Raw genomic sequence first — 23,573 nt, forward strand, 5'->3', positions numbered from 1 at the left:
TTGTTACAAAATATTAACTAATGATGATCTACTAAAAATTAATCAAAAAATGAACAAATCATATAATATTTAAGAATAATAAAATTATTTGAATATCACAAAACTTTTGTCTTCATTTTTTATATTATTTTGACACGGTAAGAATTGTTTTTGTTTTTACATTCCATGATGGCAAATAATAAAATTGGATTATCATTCTATATATGTTGATATATTATTTTTTTGTTTCCTTTGATATTTAATATATTTGTAATAGGTTTTTATTTTATGATAACAACAATTATTTATTTTTTCAGTTAATCTGTAACTAAATTAGGAAGTAGCCATATGAAAAAAAATAATATGAAACCAATTAATGCAGTAGCTAATAAGTTATAATTTTTGCAGGTTAAGTTTTTTAATAATAAAAGTTACTGAATCTAATATATAAAAATAAAATATAAACTAAATATAATTCATATAACAGAAATATGAGTAATAAAAATACATACGAATAAAATATAAAAACGGGATAAAGAAAATCAACTTTGATAAAGAATATGTATATGTAAATAATATATAAAAATAATGCTGCAATGGAATTGAAACTGTATGAATTATTTTTTGGTTTTTAACAGTTAGAAAGAGAATGGCTGTAATTGATATCTTTATTCATCGTATTTGTTTAAAAATATACGAATTACATGTATATATTAATTAACAGAGTATACTACTGTATAATAAATTGATAAAATTTTATGTGATTATTTTAAATGATAAAATTACACCAAAAGAAATTTCATATTATTTTAATTTTTAATTCAAAAAATCAAAATGTTGTCAATCAATTTAACATTTTTTCAGTATCAATATAAATTTGTTATTAATTATTAATTATTAAAAAATATTTCTTCAAAATTTCAAAATACTTTTACTTTGTCATATCGCTATTTATAAATTGTCTTTGATAGATCCAATCGTGTTTAGTATAAAACCTACAATCATAGCAAATAAAATCTAAACATTTGACAAATGCACCAAAGTTAGTGATGGTTGCAATAAAGTTGAAAAGAGTGAAATTATAATGAGATTACATTGGTCTAATTAATCCGAAACAATAATAAATTTGGAACTCTGGGATTATTAATTATGCCAACAAAAAAATTAGTAACTTCATATATTTTTTATTAATAGAAATGTTAATATATACTAACAAGTTTTAGATATTAATATGTAATGATTAACAATATAATGCTTTAATGATTAAAATATTTGTTATTTATTAAAAAATTATGTTCTTATTTATTAAAAATATAAAATTCGTTATTTTGTTAATGTATTATGAGATGGTGATAATAAATTTGTAATATTTGATTTAATTAAATTAAATATTTAATTTATTAATGTATTAATAAATTGTAATGATCAATTTAAATTAAATTTTAATAAATTTGTTATTTTTTGAACAAATAACTAAAATATTATGTAATGATTATAATATTTTAATTACGATAACCATATTAATTTAAAAAATTAGAGGAAACTTTTTTATTTATAGAGAAAAGTAATTTTTCTCTGAACATAAAAAAAAAAAAAGTCGTTGTAATGTCAACATAATGTTTCTGTAAGTTTGGCATAATGTCAATATAAATGATGTTAACGGTCCTTTTTTTTTTCCTTAGGAGAGAAAATAAATAATAGGGCAGTTGTCTGTATCAAAATGACAACTGTATTTTCTCCATAGGAATTAATAGCAATATTTGAAGAATTGAGGACCTAGTTGAAAATTTGAATTATTTTTTTTGAAAGGAGTATCGATTGAAAATAAAATGAATGAATGAAAATTTTAATTTTAAGATTTTAAAAGCAAATGCCAAAACAGGAAAAAAAAAAGATATCTCCGGACCGAAAATGAAATTAATTCCTTCTGAGATTACTTCGTGAAAAATCAGACACTGGTAATTCCAACCTCGGACCAGTTTACGGGTCAGAATCCGAAGGCTGTGCAGAATTATTCGCCTTGCATATTTTCAAGTCATAGTTAACCGTGTTCGTAAGTTTGTTTTTACCTAACAACACTCACACCATTTTCTTTAACTTAAATTAATTCTGAGCACGCAGCAACATTCGTTTGTGAGCTCTTTAGGCATTCGTTCATCGATCTCTGTATCTAATAATCCCCATCAAGGTGAATAATCTCTCTCTCTCTCTCTGTAGATTTCAGTTCACGAGTCGTTATGTTATTCCTCTTTTACTCAAATTTTGTTCCTCTATTTAATTTGTTTTCTTCCTTTAATGCATGACCTTATAGTACAAATCTGATCGTCATTAGTCGATTTCATCAGATTGTTTACAATGTGGGGGATTATTAGGCAAAGAGTCAACTATGGAGCTGCCTCTGCGTTGGTAAACATGCCACGTCTTTTGTTATTCGCTTCTTAATCTATTATTTAGTATTAATTCCGATCATTATTACGTAAAATTCTTTTTATCTGAATGAACATATTGGTTAGATTCAAATATTGGTATCGTTTGATGCATGTTGAATGTATGGTTGTTTGGTTCTAATCGTGGAGCAGTCCTTGCAGAGAATTCGACCTGCATTGTTTGCATTTCAAAGTTACTCCTCTGCGGCAAAAGCGGTACTATTCTTGGCTGACTAGTCTGAAACTATTTGCTTAGCAATTTCAAATCACCTTTTCCTGGGTGTTTTTGGGCGTTAAGGCCTAAAATGAATAAAACTGAACTGCTAAGCTGAAGAACAATGCGAGTTCGGTGTCTGGTTAACACACTGCAAAAAGTATTTCTTGTATTTCTTTTTCTTTTAAAGCAAAAGTTACCTCTGTATTTGCCCGAAGTGGGAGAGCTATTTCTTTGTGTTGCATTCGTAAAAGTAGTGTTTATAATACTTGTATAGTCTTCTTCACTTTACTCTAGAGTATATATTCATTAAAAGGAATGGGACATCGGTTGCAAACCAAATGTTTAGTTCTTGACATAGTAGAAGTGCGCGCACACTAGTCCTTAATCCATATTTTGGTCGTTTAGCAGCTTGAGCATTTGTGCTTATCATATGCATGAAGCAGTTAAAATGATATTTATGCCAGAAGTAGACTCAGAGCATATCTTCAAGAGCTCTATCTATCCCAGAATTTTCTAGATTATGCTATAAGAGGATTTTCAATCAGAATGTGAGCCTTAATGGTTGTTCATTGTTTGGTCTCAATCAAAGCTTGACGAAAATAAGAAAAAGACTTTCTGCTTGAGGTGAGAAAGAAACCAGAATTTGATTTAAATTTTTACCTACTTTTCATCTAAAGTTCCAAGCTTTAAATAGGCAATAAGAGACTACAAGATAACGGTAAATTCCTACATTTACGACATTAAAAATAAAGGATAACGATCATGGGTCACTTTCATTATGGGGAGTTGCTGCTGTGGAGTGGAGCATTGTGGGGAGTTGCTACTGTGGAGTGGAGCGGTTCTTCAGTTGGAGGTGGATAAATAAGACCGATTCTGTAGGTGTGCCCGTGCTGTTGACCCGGTCATGCTCCATCAAGATACTTTGGGTTCTTTGTGAGGATATGTTGAGATCTACGGATTTTAACATCGCTCCCTCCTTTTGGAGCAACCTTGTCCTTAAGGTTAGGAAATTGAGTGATGATGTCGGCAGTGTTCTCCCATGTGGCATCTTCAGTGGGCAGATTTTTCCATTGAACCAAGTTTTATTCTACAAATTTACCGCTTTTCTTCAGCCAATGTGTGTTTAGGATTTGTTGTGGGTGGAGTAAGACAATACCTTCTTTGGTAATAGTGGGAAGATCCTTGGTGGTGAAAACTGATTCGCCTATTGGCTTCTTAAGTAAGGACACATGGAAAACCGGGTGGATACGAGCTTCTGCTAGTAGTTTGAGTTTATAGGCGACTGGACTGATGTGTTGCTCAACTTGGTAAGGTCCATAGTACCGACAAGCTAGTTTTTGAAGGGCTCTGTGGAAGACAGTCTGTTGACGGTAAGGTTGTACCTTGAGTAAAACCCAATCTCCTTCCTGGAATTCCAAGTGGCGTCTCTTGGTGTTGACGTAATGTTGCATGCTATTCTGGCCAGCATGGAGATTGACTTTCAGTTGTAGTAATTCATTTCGGCCGAGTAACTGTTGATCTACTTCGTTGACCGGAGTCATACCTGAGTGATAATATGATATGGCGGGGGGAGGTCGCTTGCAAAGGGCTTGAAAGGGAGTCATTTTGATGGTAGCATGATAAGTAGTGTTGTACCAAAATTCTGCCCATGGAAGCATGGAGCTCCATTTATTAGGTCGTTGGTGACCTAAACACCTCAAGTATTGCTCAAGACATCGGTTGATCTAGGATTGTCTATCCGTCTGGGGGTAGTACGCTGAGCTCATTTTTAGTTTTGTCATTGACATTTGGAAACATTCATTTCAGAAATGACTGACAAATATTGGATCTCGGTCACTGACTATGGTGCGGGGCATCCCATGTAGCTTAATTATTCTGTCGACAAATTTCTCAGCCACCATCCTAACTGTGTAGGGGTGAGCTAGTGCCAGAAAGTGTGCAAACTTACTGAGACGGTCGACTACTACCAAAATGGTGTTCTTGCCATTGGTGGGGGGGTAAGCCTTTTATAAAATCCATCGTAATATCTTCCCAAACTGGACATGAAATGGTTAAAGGTTGGAGGAGACCTGCAGGGACTAGTGTCTCTGTTTTTACTCTCTGACAGGTTTCACAAGCAGACACATATTCTTGGACTACCTTCTTCATAGATGGCGGAATTGCTGCATCAATCTTTTGTATGTGTAAGAGTTGTGGTATCAGATAAGATTGAAAGGGTAGAACTACTCGGTGCTTATAATAAATCAATCCATTTCTTGAGGTATAAGGCCTACCATTTTGCTCTTCTGCCAGTTTAATAAGCTTTTGCATATAGGGGTGTATCTCTATTTCTTTCCTGATGTCGTCTCAAATTTAATTCTGGTGGACGAAGAGAGCGTCCAAGGATGGCCTTTTAACTTGTCTGGAGAGGGCATCTGCCGCCGTGTTTTCTTTGTCTGGCTTATACATGATTTCATAATCATATCCAAATAGTTTGGAGACTCATTTCTGTTGTTCCGGAGTGGAGATCCGCTGTTTGAGTAGGTATTTGAGACTGCGTTGGTCTATCTGAATAAAATATTTTCTGCCCATCAAATATGGTCTCCAAGTTTGTACTGCAATAACAACGGCTAGCATTTCCTTGACATGAGTGGACCAAGAATGTTTAGCGACTCCTAAAGCTCGGCTTAAGCAGACTATGGGTTTTCCTTGTTGACTGAGGACTGCTCCTATGCTGACCCCTTAGACGTCAGTCTCAACAGTGAATGACTCACTAAAGTTAGGTAGGGGCAGTGTGGGGTTGGATGTCATGGCCTGCTTTAGGCTTTTGAAAGCTTTCTCTGCATTGTTGTTCCATTCAAACTGCCATTTTTTGAGGAGCTGTGTCAATTGCCTGACAATGAGCCTATAATCTTTTACAAATTTTCTGTAGTAGCTGGTCAGTCTCAAAAATTCGCGGAGCTCTGTGACAGTGGCCGGACTTGGCCAGTTAAACATTGCCTGAATCTTACTCTGATCAACTTGTACCTCATTCAGTGTGATGATGTGGTCCAATCTAATTCTTGCTAGCCAAACGCGCATTTCTTAAGCTTGATGAAGAACTTATTCTGTTTTAAAATTTCAAACATTTGTTGCATATGCACTAAGTGAGATTGTCTGTACAATAGAATATTATCAAAAAACACTAATACAAATTTGTGCAAATATGATCGAAATATGACATTCATTATAGCTTGAAAAGTAGAGGGGGCATTGCAGAGTCCGAAAGGCATTATCAGATACTCGTAGTGGCCATTGTGAGTTCGGAATGCTGTTTTGTGGACATCCTCACGGTGGACTCTGATTTGGTGATACCCGGATGTCAGATCCAGTTTGGTGAAGTAAGTGGCACTGTATAGCTCATCTAATATGTCGTGACCGTTGGAATAGGGAAACGGTCCTTGATGGTGAGTGCCCGGTAGTCGATGCAGAACCTCTAAGTGCTGTCTTTTTTTCTGACCAACAAAACCGGAGATGAAAATGGACTAGTGCTGGGTCGGATGAGTCTGGAAGTAATCATCTCATCTACTTGTTTTTCAATCTCGGCCTTCTGGAAATAAGCATATCGATACGGTCAAACATTGATTGGTTCACTTCCTTCCTTGAGATTAATGTGGTGTGAGATTTTCTTAGTTGGGGGAAGTTGATTGGGTTAATGAAAAAACTCGAAAACTTAGCCAATAGCTTATGTAATTCTGGATTAACAATGACAGAATCGGCTTTGCTGATGGAGAGCAAGCAAACAGCATATAGAGAAGGACGTCAACTGGTTTTCTTGCTAATTTCTTCCAGCGAGGTGGCCTGAATGGGAGGGGCGTCGAGACCATGCAAAAGCCGCCTCTGATTGTTCCATTGGAACGTCATCGTGAGTTTCTTCCAATTGCAGGTCACGGTGCCGAGGTTCTCTAACCACTGGACACCCAACACAACATCCAATCCCGTCAGTGATGAAGAAAAGAGTGAGTGAAAAGGGGATACCTTGGATTTGTAGTGAAACGTTGTCAAACCGTCCCTGACATTTCAGAGTGTTGCCACTTGTCACTTTTACTGGAAACGGGGCAGTTGGAACGATTGGGAGCCATAATGCTTGCCACATTTTCACAAATGAAGTTGTGCGTGGAGCCGCTATCGATGAGAGCAACTACTTCCTGATGTCCGATGGTGGCGGTGACTCGCATGGTGCGAGCCGGTGCCCAGCTCGTGAGAGCGTGCAAGGAGATTTCGGGTTCAGGACCCTCTGCTTCTTCATCTTCCTCACTGCCCCCTTCAAGTGGCAGGAGTTGCGGTTTGCGACAACGGTTGAAGCGCAACCCTTGTGATCTCCGTTGTTGCATCTCTTCCCAGGTGAGCCTCTTCAGCGCTGTGGCCGTGGCAGGTAGGGTTCGTGGAAGAGGCTCGGGTAAGGATGACAGATGCTGGGCGGGTTGGGCTCTCCCGGGTCGGGTAAGATGATTTTGTCGACCCACCTGTTCTTCCCGCATTTGGGCTAGGCCTATGGCATCTCTGAGTGTTCTGGGCTTGAACATTCGAATCCCATCAGCAATCTCGGGCTTGAGCCCACCAATGAAGGCTCCAACTAGGGCCTGCTGAGGCCACCCATGGATTCTGTTGCCCAATTTATGGAACTCTCTCTGATAATCACGAAGTGGGCCCGTCTGACGGATGTGGGTCAGAGCTTCATCAAAGTCTTCAAACTCAGTCGGGCCGAACCACTCCCAACTCCTCTTCAAACCCGGTCTAGGTGATTTCTCTTCCCTCTTCTCTGTAATTTCGGTTTAGCCACTGCCACCATTGATTGGCCTCTCCTTCCAGGTGGTAGGCGGCAAGAGACACCTAGTGTTGCTCAGTGGTGCCTTGATAGGAGTCGAATTGGCTGACGCGACACAACAATTCAGTCGGGTCACCCCCGGCGAAGACCGAGAACTCTAGCTTGTTGAGTTTGGAATATAATGGGTTGCGGCTGTTCTCTTCGGGTTGTGGATTTGCGTTGCAGTTTGCAGGAGGGGGGCTGGGACGAAGGGTTTGGTGGCTCTTGGAGCCTTCTCTACCAGATGCGATGGAGTTGGTGAGTAAGATGGATTCTTCAAGCGCCCGAAATCGGTCGACCATTTCGATTTCCATTCGGCTTAAATTATTTTGCACTTGTCTGAGGCCAGCCTCCAAATTCCCAATCCGTTCCTTGTTGGTCGTTATAGTAACCTGGCTCTGATACCAATGTTTGGTCCCAATCAAAACTTGAAGAAAATAAGAAAAAGACTTTCTACTTGAGGTAAGAAAGAAACCAGAATTTGATTTAAATTTTTACCTATTTTCCATCTAAGTTTCAGGCATTAAATAATCAACAAGAGATTACAAGATAATGATAAATTCCTACATTTACGACATAAGAAATAATGGGTAAAGATCGTGGGTCACTTTCGTTGTGGGGAGTTGCTGCTGTGGAGTGGAGCAGTTCTTCAGTTGGAGGTGGATAAGTGAGACCGATTCTGTAGGTGTGCACGTGCTGTTGACCCAGTCATGCTCCATCAAGATACTTTGGGTTCCTTGTGGGGATACGTTGGGATCTACGGATCCTAACATTCATCAAGTATTTGATAGGACAATTATCAGTGACAATGTCCCCAGTTTTGGTTCCGACCTATTCATGACATGCATTCTCTTTTGTAATTTCCTTTTGACACGATCTTTCTGTCATCTCATTTGCTTTGATCTTGCCCTTATTTTACTTTTATGCGTGCACCAACTTATATTGTTGCAGTTGACAGTGCGAGAAGCTTTGAATTCAGCACTTGATGAAGAAATGTCTGCAGATTCGAAAGTTTTTCTAATGGGTGAAGAGGTATCACTGAAACACTATATTTCAATCATGAAACATTTTGATCATTTGGATTTTATTTACATTATAATGCCTTAAATGCAGGTTGGAGAATATCAGGGTGCATACAAGGTTAAAAATTCTCTCAGTGATGGAAGAACCTACCAAAGTTTTCGCTGTCTTTTCTTTTGATTTGTTGATCCCAAAGGTTTAATATACCTTCATTTTGCATTAGATTACAAAAGGCCTTTTGGAGAAGTATGGTCCTGAGAGAGTTCTTGATACACCAATTACAGAGGTTATTCCCTTTTACTTGAAATCCCCAGTGATATGTTGTCCTGCTATGCGTGATTACTGATTCTATTCTGACTATATATGCCTATAAATCTGTCACCATAGGCTTCCTTGGTTTCGGAGACTGTTTTAACCTTCAACTTTTTACCAATATTGTAGGCTGGCTTTGGTGGGATTGGAGTTGGTGCTGCTTATTATGGTCTAAAGCCTGTAGTAGAGTTTATGACATTTAACTTCTCCATGCAGGTCAGAGTAATTTTCTATCGATTCTAGTCATATATCAAAATAATTTTTAGCTTTGGATTCTGGTTTCTCACAGTCATGGATGCCCACACACACACACACACACACGCGCGCGTGAGGTCCGAGAGAGAGGTATGGATGCGGAGTGAGTGAAGGCCGGGAGAGAGAAGGATTTGCGGTGTGAGTGAGGTCTATGAGGGAGAGGAGTGGGATTGTTAGGGGCCTTGCGAGAGAGAGTAGGTTCGGGGAGCACCGAGGGAGGAGAGAGAAGGAGTAGGTGGAGTGAGTGAAGTCGGTAATGGAGTGAGCATGCAGTGTGAGTGAGGTTCGTGAGGGAGAGGAGTGTGATTGCTGGGGCTTTTTGAGAGAGTAGGACCGGGTGAGCACCAAGGGGGAGAGAGAGGAGTGGGCAGTGTGAGTGAAGTCTGTGACAGAGAGGGAATGCGGTGGGAGTGAGGTCCGTGAGGGGAAGGAGTGTGGTTGTTGAGATTGGTGAGAGAGAGCAGATTTGTGTGGGCATGCCTGTAGGAGACCGCGAAAGGAGAGAGAAGGAGGAACGCGGTGTGAGTGGGAACACTTAGAGTGTGCCATAGGAAGAGGGAGAACGAGGAGCAGTGGGAGGTTGGGATTAGTGCAAGCAGAAGAAAGGAAAACGGAGTTGGGAGTAGAGGTATGCTGGGAAATTAGAGAGTAGGAAAGGGAGACCTGTGGAGCGTGCATGGTGGGAATTACATATAGGTTGTCGTGCCTTAGTGGTAGGCAAGGGGAATTTGCGGTTGTGTGCATGTTAAATATTACTGGATACACTATAGGGGGAGTGCCGACATTGGTGATTACGAGTAAAGAGAGTAGGTTGACCACCAATAGTGGTGTTAGTCGGGAGATCCCGACGGACAAGGGGCTAAGTCGCCGATATTGGTGACGGGAGAGAATGATAATTGTGTGTGTGTGTGGCCCATTAGAGGTTGAGAGGTGGCTAATGGTCGCCGATGTTGGTGACGGGAGAGAATGATAACTGTGTGTGTGTGTGTGGCCCATTAGAGGTCGAGAGGTGGCTAATGGTCGTCAATGTTGGTGACGGAAGAGAATGATCATTGTGTGTGTGTGTGGCCCATTAGAGGTCGAGAGGTGGCTAATGGTCGCCGATGTTGGTGACGGGAGAGAATGATCATTGTGTGTGTGTGGCCCGTTAGGGGTCAGTAGGTGGATGATGGTCGCCGATGTTGGTGACGGGAGTGAATGATAATGGTGTGCGTGCGTGGCCTGGTAGGGGTCGAGAGGCGGATAGTGGTCGCCGATTTTGGTGGTGGGTGACAATGTTGGTACGCTTGGGGTGGCGTTGGGGGACGGTCACCCTTGATAGGTATGATCGTTGAGATATTGGGGTGAACTTTAGCCCTGAGTAGTCTCATGGTGATAGTAAGGTGGGGCTTGGGTTAAGTAATGAAATATTGGTAGAAGTATGAGTCTTTATATTGTTGCATCTCATACCTGTAATTTGATTTTTACTGTACTGAGTTATATGAACTCACTCTTTATTCTTTACAGATGATGTGAGAAGGGAGTCTGCATCGAAGTTACTGGTGTCCGAGCCTAGTGTATAGAGCGACAGAATAAAGATTTTCCTTTCTTTTGACAGAATTGAGTGTATAAAAGTTGATAGTAGTGTAGATAGTGAGTACGGTTGTATTGTATGCGATGTCTCGTACATAATTGTAGGTTTATCTTGATCTTGAATATGAGATCGTGATAGTGTTTCTATGTGCATGACTGATTTGATTATGGAATTGGTTGTTTTAATTACACCATTAGAAGTGAAAAGAGGAAAAAGGAAAAAAAAAACGAGGTGTTACAAGTACCCGTTCCAGACAAAACTCATTCCAACGTTAGGGTTTAGAAAACCGAGAATCACATGGTCATGTCATGGCTAATCAACTCCATGAACAATAAGATAGGAGAAAATTTTCTCCAGTTTGGAACAAAGAAAGAAATATGGGGTGCTGCCAATGAAACTTAATTAAGTTCTGAAAGTACTTTAGAACTGTTTGAACCGGAAGCTAAGCTACATGATTTGCCTTACTGTTATTCTATACTTCAACACTCATACCTTGGTACTGGGAACAACTGGACATGTATGATACTCATGCCTGGAAGTGTCCTGAAGGCACAAACGTGTACAAGAAGCTAGTAGCATAAAAGAGGATCTTTAAGTTCTTAGTTGGTCCCAACAAAAACTTAGATGAAGTGAGAAGAAAATTGATGGGAACCAAGCCTCTTCTGAGTCTTTGAGAAACATTTCCGAAATTTGTCGAAAAGAAAGCAGAAAAAAAGGTAATGATGGGAACTCAAGACCTCACACCTACATTGGGGAGATCAGACTTGGTGACCTGAGGATCCCATTTAAATCATGCCATTAAAAACTGAAAGAAGGCTAATTGTCCTTGGTGTGATAACTGTGGAAAAATAGGACACTTGAAGGAAAACTGCCAGAAAATTCGTGGTAAACCTACTGATTGGAAGCATACATTTAACAATAAAGACAAAAGAGCCTATGCTGCCTCCATAGAAGAAAAACAACCTCCTAAACAAAGTCTCTTCAGTAAAGAACAACTGGAGGCACTCTCGAAACTCCTTAGCTGAAACACCCTCCATTAGTCTCCTGTTCCCTCTCTCAGAATTGAATTAATAGTCCAAAAAGGTAATAATTCTCTTGCCATGTTTACTAGCACAAAACACCCTCATACTTGGATTATTATTATTTTTTTGAGATAACCCTCATACTTGGATTATAAACTGTATTGCTTCAAATCACATGACTGGAGATGTCAAATTATTCCATCAATACAGTCCCAGTAAGGAAAACTGCAATGTTCGAATTTCTGATGATTCCCTCTCCAAGGTTGAAGGTTCTTGGACAGTGAGAATTACCAAGAATTTGAATCTAAACCTAGTTTTATATGTTCTCAATTTGAAGCTAAATTCTTTTCTTTCATGTGTGAATTTCGGGAATTGGAATTGAGGAAGAAGATTGGTAGTACTAAGATGTGTACTGAACTCTACCTCCTCAAAGAAGATGCTTTTTTCAGAAATTAGACCTAAGATACTAGTATGTCCTGTAAGAGTTGGTTAGATTTACCTTCCAATAAAGATAATAAAATTATGTTGTGGCACTATTGAGTAGGTCATTTAAATTTTGCATACCTTGAAAAATTATATCCATCCTTATTCATGAAAAAAAATTTCAAGGCTTTTCAATTGTGAAATGTGCTAACTTTCCAAACACACACATAGTGATTATCTAATTTTCACATGCAAAACTTCTCACCCTTTTGCCTTGATTCATAATGATTGATGATCATACTAGGTTAACTTGGGTATTTCTTATGAAAAAAAAAATGAGATTAGCCAAATCTTCCAAAACTTCAATACTATGGTACAAACTCAATTTCAAACCAAGATTCAAGTCCTTAAAACTGATAATATCAAAGAATATTTTAAATATATCCTTATCATCTATCTCCTAAATCATGGAATAATTCACCTAAGCTCATGAGTTTTAATACTCTGCAACAAAATGGAGTTATTAAAAGGAAAAACATGCACCTCTTAGTGGTAGCCCGATCTCTCATGTTTTCCTCCTATGTTCTAAAACATTTTTGGGAAGAGACAGTTCTTATAGCCACATATCTTATCAATAGAACACCCTCAAGAAATTTACAATTGAAAGCTCCATATCACATCATTCCCAAAGTCTTCCCACATTCTAAGGTTATATCCACTCTGAATGTAAAAGTATTTGGGTGTTTTCCATTTGTTTATACACATCCCCAGCACTGCAGCAAATTAAACTCAAAACCCATTAAATGCATTTTCCTGGGTTACTCTCCAAACCAAAAAGAGTACAAATGTTATTCTCCAATCACCAGAAACTTCTGTACCTCAATGGATGTGACATTATTTGAAAATCAGCTGTATTATCCCAAACCTGAAATTCAAGGGGAGAATATTAGGGAATATCAACTTTGGAATATTGTCCGACAGTCAAAGAACCCTACATGCCTATCTTTACCTCAATCAAATTCAATACAAGACTTCCAGCCACTTCCATCCCAACCACAACCTGAAACCACTAATTATACAAAACACCAACAGCAAACTCAATCCCTTGATGATCAGCCTGTTCCCTGCCTACCTGAGAGTCAAATGCATTAAACACCTCTCCTGCACCTCAAGTCATGGATGACAACCAAAATCTCAACAAGGAATTGGTTATCTACACGTGGAAAAGGAACACTGAAAGGGACGTAGGGCACTCAACATGCTTCATGAATGACCAAGAACCTTAGCTACCTCTTATTCACACTCAAGATTACGTAGGCAAGAAAATTTCTGATCTTGACACTACATCTAGAATGAATGACTTAAACATTCCAATTGCTCAAAGAAAAGGAGTAAGAACTTGTAAAACTATGCCATCTGCAAGTACATTTCTTATGATGGATTATCTCCGTTTTGTTAGACTTTTTTATCTATATTGACAGTATATAGATTCCTAATTCCATCTAGGAAGCACTCAAGAATCCTAAATGGAAACAAGTAGTTAAGGATGAAATTAGAGCAATTGAGAAGAATAACACATGGGTAATTTTTGATCTTTTCTTTAGAAAGAAAACTGTTGGCTGTAAGTAAATTTTTACTATCAAGCATAAGGTGAATTGAAAACATTGAGAGATTAAAAGCCATGCTTGTTGCAAAGGGATTTACTCAGTTATATGGAATAGATTATTAGGAAAACTTTCCTCCAATGGCCAAATTCAATACTATAAGGGTTTTCCTCTTCTTTGCAGCAAATCTAGATTGACCACTATACCAACTTGATATCAAAACTATATTTCTAAATTGAGATATTGAGGAAGAGCTGTACATGGACATTCTTCAAAGGCTTGAAACAAACCTCAATACCAACAAGATTTGCAAACTGAAAAAATCACTCTATGGCCTAAAACAGTTCCCACAGTCTGGTTTGGGAGGTTCACAAAATTCATCAGGAAAACTGGGTGCAAAATATCAAGTTGATTACACTCTCTTTCTGAAAAGATCGCCACAAAAGAAAATTGCTAAGTACTGTATGTTGACATATCATACTCACAAGTGATGATGAAGAGAAATTGTTTTATTTTTGAAATAAAAAGTGTGAAATGTGTATTAATCATGGTACCAAAAGAACGGAGGTATCACTCATGTACAAAAGCATTTATATTGGAATTAATATATCAATGACATTCCCAAAATCTACATCACTAGTGATTGCATGACTTAGCATAATCGACCTGAATAAATGTATCCACCTATCTATTAATCTATTAGTACTTTTCTCAACCCTATTAAAAACTCTCCTATTCCTCTCTTTCCAAATGATCCAAAAAACAGTCAAAGAAATTATGTTTTTTATATTTTTTTTTATATAAAAACCATCCTAAGCCCAAATCTCCCTCCCGACCGAACCCGAAGTGACCCAATTAATCCCTAATAAACCATAAATCTTACACCATAAATTATAAGCAGTGGGGCACCATAAAATTAGGTGGTTACACGTCTCCTTAGCCTTAAGACAGCAGTAGCAACCGTTAACAATGATTCTCCCCATGATTTTCAATCTGTCCAAAGTTAGACTTCTTTCCCAACATGCCTCCCACGCAAAAAAAGCAATTCTAGGTGGAATTTTTGTCTTCCAGATTAGTTTTGCTGGAAATTCTAATCTGTTCATAGCTCCTTTATCACTTAAATATTTGTAATAAGAAGAAATAGAAAATTTTTCGTTCTTTTCCAAATTTCAAACAATCTGATCAGCCTTGTCAGAAATTTGCTGTGCATCAAGACACTTCAATAGGTTTTCAAATTCTTCAATCTCCCAATCATTTAAATTCCGCTTTACCTTAATACACCAGACAATATTACCATTTATGACCCTGTAAGCCTCCTCAACTGTCATCTTAATCGATTGGGTAATATTAAAAATTCTTGGAAAACTCCTCCTAAGACACCCATTACCTAGTCATCCTCCCAAAAATTAATTCTGTTGCTTCTATCAATTTTCCACTTTATACATTGCTGGAAAGGTTTCTTCATCATTAATATTTTTCTCCACAGACCACACCCATGAGGAATTTTAATTCTGTCATCACTATTGCCGTGCAAGTGCTGGCCCCATCTAGCTTCAATAATCCTTCTCCATAAACAATTCTCTTCCCTCTAATACCTCCATAGCCATTTATCTTGAAGGGTCTCATGCAATTTAACCCTAGAACGTACCCCTAAACCCCTAAGATCAAGCGGTAATTCGAGATCATTTCAATTGATTAGATGATATTTGCGTTCCTCCAATTCATCACCCCACAAAAACTTGCATTGAATACTTTCCAACCTTTTTACCACCACCGTTATAGTTATTGTAGATAAATAATAAATTGGTAAATTAGTTAAGGTGCTCTTGATGAGAGTATATTTGCCACCTTTTGACAAAAAATCTCTTTTCCAACCCACCCGCAAGCCTATTTTTAAACATATTAGTGATCGGTTCCAAGGTAGAAAAGTTCTTATATTTTGCCTCAAACGGAGTTCAAAGGTACTTAAAAGAAAATTTTACTTCTTTGCAGCCTAAAATTCTGGCAAAAGGACTAACATCATCGCTGCCATCAATTCTGGCAAATTCAGATTTGTTGAGATTTATTTTGAGTTCTGAAATCGCTTGAAAATATAGGAGGATGCACCTCGAATGTGGTAGATTTTTCAGATCAGATTTACAAAAATTAAAGTATCATCAGCGAAAAATAAATGAGTCACCACCATGCTATTACCACCCCTACCAACCAGGACACCCCTCAACAGCAAACGTTCATTTGCCCTAACCAGTAGCCCATTGAGAGATTCCATCACAATTATGAAAAGGAGGGGAGAGAGGATCCCGTTGTCTCAATCTTCTTGATGCTGTAAAAAAATTTGAGCGGCTACCATTGATTAAAATCGCCAAGGAAACTGTTATAATATATAATTTCATCAACTTTCTCCGTTTTGTCCCAAAACCCATTTTGTTGAGCATGTAGTCCACAAAAGTTTAGTTTACATGATTGCATGCTTTTTCCATATCCAATTTGCACACCAAACCTTCTCTCTTATTAGTTAAAAAATAATCAACAGTTCCATTTGCCACCATCACTGCATCTAAAATCTGTCTTTCTTACACAAAAGCATGTTGGCTTTTTCCAATAATCTCGCCCAACACCTTTGATAACCTTCCAGTTAGCACCTTTGCAATTAATTTGTTTATGCATCGACTTATTGGTGTATAATATGTGAATTCCTTAACCCCATTCTTTTTTAAAATACGGGTAATGAAAGTAGTGTTCAAAAACTTCACAAACCTGCCCAAAGAGTGCAATTCCTTAAAAATGCACATTATATCATTTTTCAGCAAATATCAGAAAAATTGAAGGAACTTCATATTGAATCTGTCGGGCCCAGGAGCCTTATTCCCATTACAAGATTTCAGTCCATCAAACACCTGCTCCTCTGAGAAATCTGCTTCTAACCACTACCTACTCCTTTCAAAAATTTGATTAAAGGACAAACCGTCTAATTTGGGGCGGACAACAAAATTTTCCGTGTACAGCTTGGAAAAGTGACATCTGACAGCCTCTCTTAATTCTGTATTACCCTTAACATTTTTGTCTTCTAACATCATCTCTTCAATATAATTAATTCTACATCGATGGGAGGCTAGCACATGGAAATACTTAGTATTTCTATCACCATCTGCCAACCATTTTTCTTTGGACAGCTGTCTCCACACAATTTCCTCATCCTTCAAAAAAGCGGCCAGCCTAAGCTTCAGATTGCCTTTTCTCCTTCTCTCCTCATCATTTAATCACACCGAATCCTCTCTCATATCCAGGTCACTAATATCATTCAAAATAGTTTCAAATTCTGATTTCTCCCCACCCACGACCTCTTTGGATTCGTTTTTCAATACTTTTAATTTATGAGTGAATTTGTAACTAGCATGCCCTTCGACCATAGTATTCTGTCAAGTTTTTTCCATCAACTGCCTGAAATTTTCCTTCCCCAACCATTTATTGTCCAGGCGGAAAGGGATAGGATCCCACTTAAGATGTTGAAACTCAAGAAGTTTCTAACAATGGAATTTAAGATAAAATAACTTGATAAACTTAAATTCTTTCTAGGCATGGAGGTGGTAAGATCAAAGAAGTGTATATTCATCTCATAACGTAAGTACAACCTGGACTTACTGCAGGAAACTAGAATGCTTGGATGTAACCCTGTAGATATCCCAATGTTCCTTATTAAAAGAATAGGACAGGAAAAGAGAAGTACACAAGAGGATAGGGGGAGATATGAGAGATTTGTAGGTAGACTCATCTATCTTTCCTACACTAGACTAATATTGGTTCTCAATCAGTATCGTCAGCCAATTGATGCGTGACCAAATTGAGGAACACATAGAGGTTGTGTAAAAGATTTTGAGGTACCTCAAGATGACAGTAAGAAGAGGATTACTTTACAAAAAACAAGTTCCTTGGGACATTCTGTTATTTTATTTTATTTTATTTTTTTATGCAGATTGACAGAAGATGTAAAGGATAAAAGATCCACCTCTAGATACTGTTCCTATGTCTTGGGGCAACTAGGTTGTTTTGAGAAGCAAAAATCAATATTGTCTCTAGAAGTCAGTGCTGAAACTGAATTTAGACCTTTTAGCATTGAACATTTGCAAAGGCATGTGGATAAAGAGACTCCTGAATGAATTGATAATAATAATTGAGTCATCTATCAACCTATATTATGACAACCAAGCTACCACTAACACAACCAAGAATCCTGTGCATTATCACCAAACAAAACACATAAAAATTGACCGCTACTTCATTTCAGAGAAAATTAAAAATTATGTAATTCAAAAGACCTACACGCCTACAAAACCATACTCTGTTGATATCCTCACCAATGCCCTTCCAAGAATCACCTTTGAAGAACTCGATAGCAAGCTGTGTTTGTTCAATACTTATAACACAGCTTGAGGGGGAGCATAGGATTCTAGATTATGAAAGTGATAATGATAAGAGATTCTATGTAATTCTAGATTTAGTTAACTTCTTAATTGATTAAGATTCGATTATTTAATAACCAGATCATCCAAGATTTCCTCTTTAACTTTATCTTTATTTTTCAGAGTAGGGATAGAAAGTTAGTGTTTCTTGGTGTAGTCCTACTCCAATATATAGTTACTTTTCTCCATCAAGACAGAAATAATTCTAAGAAAATACTCTCAGAAAATTACAGTATATATCATTATGTATTTTGATTGATTAACTTAATACTTTGAATTTAATTAAAAACTCATTTCTAATTAGTTCCTTAGGTAATAGATTTTACTTGGATCAAGTGCCTCAATCACAAAGGACCCTTTCTTTGCTAGTTCTCACCCATCTCTATGAGCTTCAGATTTTATCCATGACTAATTCTACGCAAACCAATTTGTGATTGTAGGTTAGTAGTATTAAAGTATGGTGGAACACTCATGAGACACCACATGGTAACCTTGAGTCTAAGGACTAATTTTGCACCTATCATGATGTACGTCGAGTGTGACAAGTGAGCATGCTTCCATGCTTGTGTTCAAACTCTCTTACCAAAATACCTGTTCATGCATAAATTATGTAATTGGTTGATTGAGAATATTAATGCCCCTCGAGATAATCAACCTATGTATTAGTTTTAATATGGATCACAAATTTTCCGAGTTTGTGATCCTAAGATTTGGAAAATTTTATTATTTAGAAAATAGCGCCCTAATTTTGTGATTTCCATCAGAATCATAATTTCCATAGAAGAAATTTAGGGACTTCTTATATTTTTAGAATCCTAAACTATAATCATTCCATTCAGAGAGCAGCTCATGATAAAAGTCAAATTGCCTATTAAGCTTGATAATTCCAAAAATATTTTAGTCAAGTTCTAACTCTATATTCTGCATGATGTAGAGAACTCCAATAGATGGTTGTGTTACTAGTGTTTCTAAACATTTCTTTATGGGCTTTTTCCCCTCTTTTTTCAATTCTTCCGTGTTACTTTGGCAATCTCTTAATACTTTGGGATATTGTTGTTTAAATGCATATTCAAGGTAGTATTTTCTTATTATTTGTCTGGTTCATCTAAAAGTATAATAGTAAAGAGTATGAGGTAGTTAGGCTATGTTTTGAATAAATCTGGAGTTATAGATTTTATTTGTAAATTCACACTTATCAGATGTAGGACAGAGTATAAATTATATTAGGATGAAAAAAAAAATGACCTTATATTGAATTCTATATAGACTTGATACAGTGCATTTCAAATTCCATCAATCATGAAGAAATTTTTAATGCATTTTCCCAATCCCACATGAAATTTCGTAAGTTGATTTAGAGTACTTTCACTGTCTTCTAGTTCAACTAATTATAGAGTTGCAAATGAAATTCATATGTTTTTCGGATTTGTTCCAAATATAGCTTTGGTGTTTGGTTTTAATTTGATATTCACTCACTGACATTACAACATTTCTTGAGACATTTTAAGTAATGACAAGTGCATGGGTAGATGTGATTGGATTTGATGTATGCCTGTGGTTCAGTGTGGGACAAAGGCTCAATTCAGTATTCTGTGTAGTGTTATGCAGCATGGTACGGTTCATGTCCTGGTTTAAAGGTGCTTGCTCCATATTCATCAGAAGATGCAAGGGGTCTGCTAAAAGCTGCTATTAGGGACCCTGATCCTGTTGTCTTCCTTGAAAATGAGCTGCTGTAAGTAGCTCGATGGATTATAATTCTATCAGTTACCTTCTTTTCTGCATGTTCCATATCCTGTGGGCGTTTTTGTTATCTTTATTCATGTCAATTATGACTCCTAGATATGGTGAATCTTTTCCGGTATCGGCTGAAGCACTTGATTCCAGTTTCTGCCTTCCGATAGGCAAAGCAAAGGTACTCAAGCTTTTTTTGCCCGTCAAATTTTCAGTGATTATTCAATTCTATGTTCTTGCTCTGCAGGTAGAACAAGAAGGAAAAGATGTAACTATTACCGCATTCTCAAAGATGGTCACCCATGCTCTCAAGGTCTGTGAGTTTTTATTGAGGCAGTCATTCACAGAATTTGCTGAATGACTAATATCACTTTGATTGATCATCTGATGAGGAAGCCTTAGATATTTCATTCTATTTTTCATTGAGAGCTCCTCAAAAAAATATTTTTAACTGAAAGGTAACATATAATTTATTTTCTTCACATTGCCTTCGCTTGTTAGCAATCACAGAAGTGACAATAGCTACTCAATGGAATGGAATAAGGTTACACTGAAATTCTGAATACATTGTTGTTTGATTTGTAACTAGCTATAACTAATTACTACCTCATATTGTTTTTGATTTGGTTACAGATAAGGTTGGAAAAGACTTGTTATTTATTGTATATAATTAATAAATATATACAATTAATTACCACTACTTTAAATTCATCTTCATCAAATATATAAAACACAAAATTAAAATAAAGCAGTTATTGATACATGTAGCACCACCATAAACCAGTTTGGTGAAATAATGAAGTCAAAACAGAAATGGAAATTTTAAAAAATTAAAAAAAAACTTACCTTCTTCTTCCCAACAAAGTCTAAAAAAAAGTCCAGTCTTGAGTCACCTAACCCGGCAATATGTCACTATAGGGACATTGCCAAGTAGATGTAGGCGTTCCGCATGGAAGTTGTGAAAACTGGATTATAAAAAGGCTTGGCTATGTAATGGTGCATTTCAAAAACATGGTATTGTTCCACCAAGTCATCGACGTCAATAAGACCATTTGAGTTGCAGGGTTATGCCCTTAGCATTGAACTGAAAGCAACACTGACATTGCATTTTAAGAGGAGCTCATGTACACTGGTGGTACGCTTCATCATGTGAAAGAGTTGCAAAGAACAAAGATAGCAAATTTCTTCATCATGAGAACTTGCATCGTTGTTAATTTGGTGGAATTTTCAGCGCTAGCGTTAACTTCGCTTTTTATGAGGTTGTCAAGAGCTTTGGTCATTAGCTCTAACGGACTTAGATAGTAGCAAAGGAACTTAGAGAGAAAAATAGAGAGAGAAAAGAAAGTGAGTCGATAGAGAAAGAGAGTGTAAAATAACAGAGAAAATTGGAAAAATATTTCTGTTTTCATTCCAATGGGTTAGAGATATATGTATGTATAGAAGAGAGATTTATATATAGAAACATAAATTATTCTATTAATATTAGAAAATCAACTAATAATTATATAAGTATATTCCGTAATATATTTTGTAATATTTTAACACTCTCCTTCAAGTTGAAACATACATATGAATCATGCCCAACTTGTTATGAAGATATTCAATTCGGGTTGTTTTCAAAATGTTTGTAGATATATCACTAGTTCTCTTAAATCTTCTCACGAATGAAGTGACAATCAATCTCGATATGAAAGAAATGACAGTTTAATTATCACACCAGAATTTTGCAGGTAATGTAAGATTCAAACTCCCTTCCACTAAGGTGTTGTATCCATAAGAATTCATATGTGAACTGGATCATAACTCTATATTCGGACTCTGCATTGGAACGGGACACAATGGTACACCGGGTTTGAGGCAATATGAAGGAAATGGCAGCCTAATTATCACACCAGAATTTTGCAGGTAATATGAGATTCAAACTCACTTCCACTAAGGTATTATATCCATAAGAATTCATATGTGAACTGGATCATAACTCTATATTCGGACTTTGCATTAGAACGGGACACAATGGTACACCGGGTTTGAGGCAATATGAAGGAAATGACAGCTTAATTATCACACTAGAATTTTGCAGGTAATATGAGATTCAAACTTACTTCCACTAAAGTGTTGTATCCGTAAGAATTCATATGTGAACTGGATCATAACTCTATACTCGGACTCTGCATTGGAACGGAACACAATGATATGTTTTTTACTCCTTTATGATATCAGGTTTCCACCAACAAAAGCGCAATAATCTGTAGTAGATTTTATATCAAATTTAGATCCAACCCAATCAATATTTCCAAAACATTTAATGTGAGTGTGCCCATGATTGCTAAATAATATATCAAGTCCTAGAGCCCCTTTTAGGTAGCACAAAATATGTTCCAAAGCCTCCCAATGTTTGACTGTAAGTGCAAATATAAATTGATTAAAAAATATTGATATGATATGCAATATCTGGATGAGTCACTGCGAGATAATTTAGTCTAACAATTAGTCATTTGTACCTTTCCGGATCATCAAGAGAGTCACCATCATCTTTAGTAAGGTGTACATTTGGTGTCATTGGTGTGTTATGTGGCTTATTTCCAAACTTTTCGGTTTCTGCAAGTAGGTTAAGTACACAATTCGTCTAAAATAAAAAAGTTCATTTTTTGCTTGTTCCTTCTACTTTCAAGAAGTATTTTAACTAATTCAAATCTTTGATGTGAAATTTGGTATATAAGAATGATTTGAGAGAAAATATTCTTGCACAATCATTTCCTGTAATGACAATATCATTAACATAGATAATAAGAAATATAAGACCAGCTGCTGACTGTTTACTTCTTGTTACTTCTACTTTCAAGTAGTATTTTAACTAAACCAAGTTTTTGGTGTGAAACTTGGTATATAAGAATGATTGGGGAGAAAATATTCTTGCACAATCATCTTCTATAATGACAATATTATTAACATAGATAACAAGAAGTATAAGATCATCTGCTGACTGTTTATAAAAGATCGAGTGATCACATTAACTCTTTTTCAACCCAAATTCTAGAGTTATTTCACTAAATTTTCCAAACCACGTATGGGAACTCTATTTCAAATCATATAAAGATTTTTTTAAATGACAGACTTTCCCGTACTTCTCCTGAGCAACAAACTCAGGTTGTTGCTCTATTCTTATAGGAGATCGTCATGAAGAAATGCATTCTTGATATCCAATTGGTGTAATGACCAACTTCAAGATGTCGCCATAGAAATGAATAAACGGACATATGTAAGTTTGGTCACCGGAAAGAAGGTATCAAAATAATCTACCTCATAAGTTTAAACATAGTTTTTTTCTACAAATATGATTTTAAATCTTGCTACTGATCCATCTGAGTTTATTTTGACTGAAAATACCCATTTTTACCTTACGACTCTTTTTTCTTTAGGTACATCCATCAAATTGCAAATATGATTTTTATCGAAAATATTTATCTCTTCAATCATTGCATTATGTCAAGTAGGATGATTTAAAACTTTGTTAACTGTCTTGGGTATGAAAATTGAATTTATAGATGCAATGAAAGAGGTAAACGAGGGAAACAAATGGTCATATGAAATAAAATGAGCAATGAGATAAGTTGGCTTAGGAATGGTGCACTGACATTTACCTTTACGAAAACCAATGAAAAGATCAAGATCCTATGAATTAGAATAGATGATGATGGATTTGGTGTAAAACATATATTATTAACC

The 23,573-nt window shown here is 36.6% G+C and overlaps 1 protein-coding gene across 18 annotated transcripts in view; it reads left to right on the forward strand.

Annotated features, from left to right (window-relative positions):
* The first annotated feature begins 1,831 nt into the window (after window positions 1–1,831).
* MAB1 (Transketolase family protein) overlaps window positions 1,832–23,573 on the forward strand; it is a 35,083-nt gene continuing 13,341 nt past the window's right edge. For 7 of the 18 annotated variants that reach the window (XM_088211402.1, XM_088211406.1, XM_088211398.1 and 4 more), the window contains exons 1-7: window positions 7,414–8,479; window positions 8,561–8,587; window positions 8,691–8,753; window positions 8,909–8,995; window positions 19,715–19,848; window positions 19,956–20,028; window positions 20,095–20,160. In XM_088211402.1, coding sequence (XP_088067528.1) covers window positions 8,285–8,479; window positions 8,561–8,587; window positions 8,691–8,753; window positions 8,909–8,995; window positions 19,715–19,848; window positions 19,956–20,028; window positions 20,095–20,160 — 645 coding nt within the window. In that variant the 5' untranslated portion in view covers window positions 7,414–8,284. Of the gene's footprint in view, window positions 2,168–2,290; window positions 2,386–2,558; window positions 2,622–7,242; window positions 7,382–7,413; window positions 8,480–8,560; window positions 8,588–8,690; window positions 8,754–8,908; window positions 8,996–19,714; window positions 19,849–19,955; window positions 20,029–20,094; window positions 20,161–23,573 lie in introns of those variants that run through there. The other 11 variants (XM_088211408.1, XM_088211410.1, XM_088211407.1 and 8 more) reach the window with 11 other exon arrangements.

Source organism: Carica papaya, chromosome 9, assembly GCF_054855325.1.
Source record: "Carica papaya isolate Zhongbai chromosome 9, ASM5485532v1, whole genome shotgun sequence".
Classification (NCBI taxonomy): Eukaryota; Viridiplantae; Streptophyta; class Magnoliopsida; order Brassicales; family Caricaceae; genus Carica; species Carica papaya.